The sequence below is a fragment of the Rousettus aegyptiacus genome, unplaced genomic scaffold, assembly GCF_014176215.1.
Source record: "Rousettus aegyptiacus isolate mRouAeg1 unplaced genomic scaffold, mRouAeg1.p scaffold_m13_p_3, whole genome shotgun sequence".
In the NCBI taxonomy this organism is placed as follows: Eukaryota; Metazoa; Chordata; class Mammalia; order Chiroptera; family Pteropodidae; genus Rousettus; species Rousettus aegyptiacus.
In genome coordinates this window covers 75,377,357-75,385,655 of record NW_023416306.1, presented here as the reverse complement: position 1 = coordinate 75,385,655, position 8,299 = coordinate 75,377,357, and the positions used below count along the sequence as shown (strand labels likewise).

Below are 8,299 nucleotides of genomic sequence, written 5' to 3'. Positions count from 1 at the left end.
CCAAGACAAGTAAAATTATCCAGCAATTTTTTTTCTAGAAGATGAAGAAGGAAAGTTTGAGCTAGATTTAAGAAAGGCTACTTACAAAAACCAAATATAACTTTGCCCTTGCGTAGACATCAGAGATGTATCATAGCTCTGGGCATTTCGAAGTCCCTGGTGGGTCCTGCCCACCAGCTCTACCATCCCTCAGCTTGCAGCTCAGGTATGCCAAACAGGACCAAGTCTCAACTGTCCCTAATAAGTCCTCTATGGCTGGGGAAGGACAATTCCCTTTTGACCTTTGGGAGACACACCCCAATGAGGAGTGCAGCAGCCGATAGCTTGGAAAACCAAATAAAGCTCAACAACATTGAAAAAAGCAAAAATGACTACTACTTAGTGAGCTGACCCTTGCTTTCTAGTCTCAGGCTTTTCTTCTGAAAAATTCTCCCCCACACAGACACACTTTTTAAAAGCAGCTCTTTGTAAGCATCAAGAGCAATGCCCGTTGTGGTACTGAGGCTAATGGTTTAATAAAACATATATCACACAAAATTACTGCCTTAAAAAGTAAAAGAAATGTCAGCAATGGTTTTGTCCTCCCACTTCACAAGGGAGGCCTTGTTCTTCATGTGGACAAGGGTCACCTTGAAATAAAAGACAAACCTAAGCAACCTTCGCTAGTCTGTGCTTTAGACCTGCAACTGGCATCCATCATGTTTTTAAGGAAGACTGCCTAAGCTCATCACATGCAGGTCACTCCTGTGCTAGAGCTGCTGCAGCACAGAAAGACCCTGCCGCCAAGGTCATCAAGGAACTTGAAGGTATGCAATAGAATACTAAGGAAAAGAAGCAGGAGATGACAAAATGCGGGGTGAGATAAACTGTTTAAAAAAAATATTGCATGTATTTACATATTTCACATCGTTGTATGTACACCTCGGAGGGAAAAGAAGTGAGAAGGAGATATACCAAAGTGTGGGGCTGGCCTGTTACAGGCACGTTTACTTTTTTCTTTGGACTTTTTTGTATTTTAAAATTTGTCTACAATGAATACATGAAAGCTTTATAAACTAACAAAGTTATCTTTTGAAAGTAGCCTGCCTTCCAACATCAGCACGCTGGCATCTGGACGTGTGCTGCAGCAGGTAAAGTTTGGGGCCCTGGAACCAAACCCACCAGTCCACTCCGGGTTCTGCAATCTTTAGCAAATGATTTTATTAACTTTTAAGAACTATTGTCATTTCATTCAGCATTTTCTAGATGCAGAGGACTATGCCCAACAATCCACATGGTCACCTCATCATGCATGTAATAATTAGCTTATGTATGCAATACCAATTAGGGTTGTCAAAGTATGAATGCAATAATCTATTTATAAGCACTGTGCATTTTATTACTTGTCCTCTGGGGTATTTCATTTTAATAGCATTAAACACCCATTTATCAAAAAAAAAAAATTTTTTTACAAAGCACAAACTTTGGGGCTGGCACTATGTCCAAGCATGCATTTTTTTCCTTGGAAATTCTCCTAGCCCCTGGGGCTTCATCAGGCACCTTTGCTGTAAATTCTGAGGGAGCCAAGTGTCTTAAGAGCTGCCAACTGCACGTTCTACAAGGGTCAGTCAGCAGGCAAGAGGATCTGCCCACCTGCTCTGGGCAATGTTCTGCTAAAAATACTCATTGAAAGATCCATTTCAAGTAATTACATCCCATAGGTATTTACTATAGCTTGCTGTGGCAAATGGCCATGATGCTAGAATACAGGCCGGCATGGTCACCCACCTGAAACAAGGAAAACTCGGGGTTTAGAGCAGCAAATAGGTAAAATAGTAATGCAACTTGGCACAAATACAGTTAAATTATTTCATTGAGCCTCTGTCTAATGAGAGGTAAATGTTTTTAAGAGCCGATAAATGTAAAGCGCAATGCTTTCATTCTGGGAAGAATAAAACTTGTACAGTCCTGTTTCTCAGTGAATGCTTCCAGAATTTAAAAAGTGGCATCCAACAAGGCAAAACAGCCACCTGGGATTTCTTAATAAATCTGTTAAATTTCCTTCTTAGAAAAATAGCAACCTGCCCAAAGGCTTGGTGGACACCAGGACAGCTTGTCAACAGCATGCAGCCCCCTATGTATACTTCCCCTGCTGAAAGCTGCTTAAGTCAGGGGTGAAATCAACATATTGATCTAATAAAAAAAAGATTGATTTACTCAGAACATCTTCCCCTACATCCTTCTTAAAGAAAGGCTTTGCTGGAGATTTAATTTTTTTCTTCTGTAAGTCTTTAAATGGGACTGTGACTATTAGCAATCCTCCTGTGATGTGGGCAGAGAACACTCAGAATAGTAGATAGCAGATGAGGATTGCTCACACCTATTTGTGTAGATGCTGCCTTCCATTTTGCTCAGATCTTGTAAGTTCTATCACAGCCATGACAAAATATGACTCAAGCTTAAATGCAGTCATCAGTCATACAAGATGTTAATACCTTGGTGACCTTGCTTTAACTACCATTCCTTGGCTCCTGAGAGCAGTCTACCACCATTCTCAGGGACCACAAAAGGCAAGGTCTGCAACAAGGCAATTCTCATTGTGCAAGAAGGCTGCCTGGGTCCTGCAAGCTGTTCTGATAAGCAGCTGTTGAAAGGGAGGGGGTGAGGAAAGGCGGGAGGGGGAGGAGAGGCTCCCGTTATCAGGTTGGACGGCCAACCCTTAGCTGTTGCACTGATGGCTTATCTCAAGAATGCTCCTGCCTTGCAAGTTTAAAAATCTTCCTAAAAGAAGAAAAGTAGGAGTTGCATTCAAGTCCTATTCTAACTCCCAGCCACCATCCCCTCCCCTACTTCCAGCGCCCCAGAAGCCTGTAATTCAGCCCAGACAGGAGGACAGAACAGGTGCTACCAGAGTTCCAGGAGAGTTTCAGCAATCATCTGCAACTCTGCTGACCACCTCCCCCACAGAAAGGATCCCCTACCCTCAATAAAGAGAATAAGTTTGTTTCAGTAAGTTTATTGTAAAATTCAAAGCTGCAGGAGTATAATCCTTTAGAAAATAAAGCATCGCCTGGATCCGTTTTGAAACAGCAATGCAGACTGCTAGGTCCATCAGAGCTCCAGTAATTGTACAAGTCCAGGCCGACTGGCCTCGCCTTTCCTCTGCTTCCTGCTCACAGCCAAGGCTGCTGAGTCACGCCTGCCCAGCCTGTCTGTCCTTCCCGGCCCTGCGGCCAACGTCCCGCCTCCGGCCTTCTTGGGCGAGCAGCCGCTCCCCACACTTGTAGAGTCCTCGACTTGGGGCCAGTTTGCCCCTGCCACCGCCAGGCCTCCTCCTCAGAGGGACCCGTGCCTCCTCGCTGCTCTCCACGAGCCCCCCGCCTGCCAGTCTCCACGCCAAACTCCGGCGCCCTCCGAGGGCGCATCCACAGAGCCAGCGCCGCGCTAGGCGCCCCGGGACGTCTCCACGTCGATCAGACCAAGGATCCCCACCAGGCTGTCACTCGGGTAGGGTGATACTGGGCACCCAGTCGTTGACACTGCGGCTCTCCTCGCAAAACAGGCTGAGCTTCTCCAAGGCAGGGTCCTTCCACGAGTCCTCATTGGGGTTCTGCGGGGAGAGCGCAGAGGTCAGCCTGGCTGGCCACTGGCCACTGGCCGGGACGGGGGCGACACCAGGAGGAGAACACTCACCGAAATAAGGATACAGTGCAGGTCTCCCGGCGCACCCGCCTCGTCACCGGCGCCCACGATGGCCGCCAGCCGCTGCACGTCGCCCACACGCACGATGTCGATGTCGTTCTCGCAGCAGAACGCCTGAATCAGCGTGAAGTGGATCTGCAGCGCGATGTCGCCCTCGTCCTCCTCATCGGCGGCCAGCACGCAAAAGGTCACGTTGTCAGGGTCACTGTGCGGGCGGGAAGAGGGTGGTGAGGTCAGGGCGGCGAGCTCCGTGTGCCCCTACTATATCACCTCCTTGGTCTCTCCGCCGCTCCCCTAGCCCCCAGTCGCCTCAACCCAGCCGCGTTTATACTCACATGTTCAGGACTTTGGCGGACTCGTAGACGCCAGCAGTGAGGCAGCCCTGGCGCTGCGCCGACAGCAACAGCTCGTGCAGCGCTTTCCCGGCTCCCTGCATCCTGCGGACGAGCCAGCGCGGTGAGCAGGGACTAGTCGGAGCGCGGCAGGGTCCCCTACCGCGAGGACGCACCCCCTGGCGCCCAGCCCCGCCGACATAGCCCCGTCCGCAGCGGGTTCCCACCTGGCGGTCTCCAAAGCCTCCCGCCCGACTAGCTGTGGCCAGGGCATAGCGAGGAACCCCGCGCCCCAAAACTTCCGGCATCCGGCGTCAACCCACCTGGCTGTGCTTTCAGGAACCGTGTCCTGGCAGCGGACTTCTTCCAGAGTCATGGTGCGGTCGGCGAACAGCAAGTTATCCACAAGAGGAGCAGGCGGAGCAGACACAGAAAGGAGAAAGTATGCAGCAAATCCCGGCGCGCCCACCGCCAGCGAGTGCGCCCCGGCGCCGCCACGCGCCCTTATATAGGCTGTGGCCCAGGCGCCGCCAGCTGGCGCAAAGCTGCGAGCCCATTGGCCAGCGCCGGCTTTCTGATGCAAATGAGGCGGCGGCCCGCGACTCGTGCCAGAAGGCCACGTGGGGAGGGCTGCGGGGGATGACAAAGCCTCAAATCTGCCGCTTTTGTCGGGGTGTAACTAGGCAGACTGGAGCCTGCAGATTTCATCTAGTTTTTTTTTTTTTTTTTGGCTGTTGTTTCAAGTCCTTAAAAGGAAAAATTACTTTTTAAAAAGCCCCTCGCTTGCTAATAGGACGCTGCAATTTGTGAAATGTATCTTTGTAGAATCTAAATAATTTATTTTGCATTTACTTTAGTTCGTTATTTCTATTTTTGTCTTTACTTTTAATTTAGAGTTTACAAGACTGCTGCTTTGAAACCGGAACTTTAAAAACACGCAACACTGGCTTTAAGCTTATAAAAGGCCTGGGCGCAGTCTCCTCCAGCTGACACTGACGCCCCCGAACACGCCGGGAAAGCCTTCTTGCACGCTCAAAGCCCCGAGCCGACAGTGCTGAAAGGTCCGAGCCAAGCTCCCCGCCCACGGTCTAGCACTGCGGGGCGCCGGGCGCGCGAGCAGATTGTGGCCGGCGCACGCGGCTCGTTTGCATTTCTATGGAGGGCGCACAATAGCGGAGGTCTGGCGTGTGGCGGTTTGCGAGAGGGACAATCGAAGCTTTCTCTTCATAGCGACACTGTCCACCTGCCGCTTAGTGGGACGGGCAGGGCGGCGCCCCGCGTGGGGGTCGCCAGGCTGCCTGGCGCGTGGGGGTCGGGGCCGCGTGCCACTTCTGCGACCCACCGTGAGCGCCCCCTACACGCTCCCTGATACACTGGTAGCAGGTTTGCGCGTAATTCCGCCTCACCAGGTCCTGGCAAAGATGCGGAGCAGCCGCGGAAGTTGAAAAGGCTGTTGCACTGTCTACGCAGCCAGGTGCTCTTCGCTGGGAACCAGTCTCCAGTCTCCAGGAGCTTGGGGAATGAAGCTATGACTCCTTTTCCCGGGGCGCCATCTGCAGGCCTGGCAGAAAGACCCTGACCAGCCACCCCCCGCCCTTTTCACCTCCCCATTTTTAGTGGGTAGGCTGAGCCCCATCCAAGATACCTATTAATGAAAGTCAGAGTAAGGACTGTAAAATACACATGGGGGAGGGCAGAGGGGGAGAGGTGGGCACGAAATACGGAGGAAGAGCCCATATTTCTTAGGCTATTTTGACATGTTTTAATTATTTAAATATGCCTATCTAAAAAGCTTGTTTTCCAGTAATAGAATAATACAACTGGAAGAAACCTTGAGAGTTAATAGACATTGCTGTGATATGACCAATTTGGACCTAAAAGCAGGCACTTTCAGGTGGTTCGCCCACTTTGGGTGTCTGCATCTCTCTGCACTACATCGAAATTGCTGGGGTGCACTTGACGCTCCCCTCCCCTTTTCTAGGCGAGACCTTGAAGACTGGGCAAGATAGATGCGGGAGCGAAGATTCCTGGAAGCCCAGGCTTGCTGCAAGACGGAGATAATGGTGAAGAAAAATAACCGAGTGAGCTGGCGGCTGACGCCCCCCGGTGGTTAGCTAGCAGAGGACAGCTGCAAATTAGGCCAACGCTTGGATTCCGAGAACCGGGTGTTTATGATCACCTAAAATTCCTGAAAGCCGGTGTCTCGTCATGGCGGGAGGCAGGCAGCATCATGCTGCATTTATTTGTTATAGTTTCCTTTCTTTCTTTCTTGTTGATATATAAAATGATGGTATACCTTGATTGGATAAAACTGTTTATTTTAAACTGATTGAGACTCAAGTATTGTTCACTTTAAGGAATTAAGCATTTCTTAAAATGTATTCCTTCTAAAGCCCCCAGGAAATGTTGCAAATAAGACTTATGACATCTTAGCAGCGTCCCCACCACCACCATTTATAACACTAGAAATCTACCTGCACAGGAGGCCTCAGCACCTCCTCCCAGAATAAGCCACTGGACAGGTCCGACTGGGAGCCAGGCAGTTTCCAGTGGGCACTGAGCCAGCCCTGAGGAAGAGAGTTGATTGACAACCCCCTGGGGCTATTCTACTTTGCTCAGATTTTTAAAGTATTCCATTTCAGGAAAACCGCCTTTCTGACATAGGATATGACTTCACATGGGTTTATTGGGTGAGTCTGAATGGCCCACAGAAGCCTTCACTCATCTCAATTAGGAAAGAAACATTTTATCCAGAGGCAAAGTTGACCCTCTACCAGACACTCCCCACTTGCCCGCCCTTCCCCCCCCCCCCCACCACCACCACCTCACCGCCCTCAGTTTAGACAAATGCAAGTGCAGAAGCTGCTGGGTCTGGGACAGCCCATTTCCAGTCAGAGAGGAGTGAGTAAAGCTGCACCCCATTTCAGGTTACTTTCAGGTGCTGTCCGGCCTGCCCTGTGACAGAAGCCTCACTTGCCCGTTGTCATGCCACTGTGCTCCCAAACTGCACTCAGCCAGTGTCTAGCCCGCTGGAGCCCCAAGTCCTGGGAAGCTGTGATGTCACCCTAAGCTCCCTGTGAATGTACCCTAAACCCTGCCCTGAACCTTAATAATGCAGGCAATGATGACTTTATTAAAGTCTGTTTTTCAAAGCCTTTGGAAATGTTTATGGTTTAACTATTTTATTAACATATTCTTGGAAATGAACTTCTCGAATACTCTCATGGCCTGACTGAAATGTTGGCAGTCTGTTGATTTGGGTATGGAAAGAAATGGGCTTTAAAGTAGTCACCTTTATGAGATTGTCCTTGTTGCAATTTCCCAAATTATATGCTTTTGGAGAGTGCATACAAGATCTTTAAATAGCAGGCTCATTCAACTTATAACCACAGTCCCACTAGAGTCTACAAGGCACAGACAGGCTACTCTGAATTCCATGCTGCCTGCAGGCAGCATCCCTTTGGCCTATGGGATGTCTTAAGAAAAGTCCAAGTCATTGCCACCTTGCAAAACCAACTTCTCTTGGAAAATGAGATTCGACCACCATGTGCCTCCAGTCACCACCACCCCCTACACACCACAGTAACCATCTCTCGAAGGGGAGGCACTGGGACCCCAAACCGGGCACTGCTCTCCAGTCCCCACCACATCCTTTTGAGGACATCCCTGCTTCATTCATGTGCATGATCTGCTTGTCCTCAGTAGAGCTTTACATTTGCTAAATTTGAAAAGAAACCCAAATTTAAAAAGCAAAATAAAGGAACCAGGTTCTTAAAAGATGATCTCAAATAGGGCAAGCATTGTTTGTGTCCTAGATTTTGCAGGAGGGTCTCCCACGTAGGTACAGGACCCTGAGAACAGCCTGAGTTGGCTCCTTTCCAAATGGCTAGGGTGTTGCTCTCACTTCTTCGCCCCCACCGCCTTTGTCAGCCCTTCCTCAGGCAGAGCAGGCCGCCTTGGGTTTCAAAAAGTATTGTTTTTTTTTTTTGTTTTGTTTTGTTTTCAAAAACCTCATGGATTGGGAGGTGGGCAGCAATGAAGAGTCAGTGACAATATTACATTAACCCTAAAAAGAAACCAAATCTTTGTACAATACACACACTTAATACCTAAAATCCAGCAGTGTCATCTTAAATGCATCCCAGCATTTAATAGGTATAGTACAGTGGCACCCCTCACCCACTGCCATGTCCCCCCATCCCTTGAAATTGTGAGGTCTGTAGATAGGGAGGTTTTAGATGACAGCTGAGAAAGGAAACAGGAAACCAAAAAAAGGAAATCCCCAC

The 8,299-nt window shown here is 49.4% G+C and overlaps 1 protein-coding gene and 1 long non-coding RNA gene across 3 annotated transcripts; one reads left to right on the top strand and one right to left on the bottom strand.

The window, feature by feature from the left end:
- Positions 1 to 2,979: 2,979 nt before the first annotated feature.
- Positions 2,980 to 4,471, bottom strand: GADD45G (growth arrest and DNA damage inducible gamma). The gene is made up of 4 exons (XM_016122917.2): positions 4,337 to 4,471; positions 4,017 to 4,118; positions 3,673 to 3,886; positions 2,980 to 3,589 (listed from the first exon to the last, which is right to left on the bottom strand). Exons 1-4 carry the CDS (start codon positions 4,387 to 4,389, stop codon positions 3,479 to 3,481), a joined length of 480 nt encoding a protein of 159 aa, XP_015978403.1. The 5' UTR covers positions 4,390 to 4,471; the 3' UTR covers positions 2,980 to 3,478.
- On the top strand, positions 4,023 to 6,309 carry LOC107499084. Of its 2 annotated transcripts, none has more exons than XR_001594198.2 (3): positions 4,023 to 4,137; positions 4,353 to 4,455; positions 4,908 to 6,309. It is a non-coding gene; the product is annotated as an uncharacterized LOC107499084 (long non-coding RNA). The 2 variants fall into 2 exon arrangements; XR_004950035.1 differs by lacking the exon at positions 4,023 to 4,137 and having other exon boundaries at positions 4,357 to 4,455; positions 4,908 to 5,074; positions 5,423 to 6,309.
- Positions 6,310 to 8,299: the final 1,990 nt, after the last annotated feature.

Bases quoted from the DNA above. Each gene is read 5' to 3' on its own strand.
- GADD45G (XM_016122917.2), bottom strand. From the start codon at position 4,389: ATGACTCTGGAAGAAGTCCGCTGCCAGGACACGGTTCCTGAAAGCACA. The intron at 4,119-4,336 runs GTGGGTTGACGC...GCTCGTCCGCAG, and splicing joins GTTCCTGAAAGCACAGCCAG to GATGCAGGGAGCCGGGAAAG. The intron at 3,887-4,016 runs GTGAGTATAAAC...CCGCCCGCACAG, and splicing joins TCCGCCAAAGTCCTGAACAT to TGACCCTGACAACGTGACCT.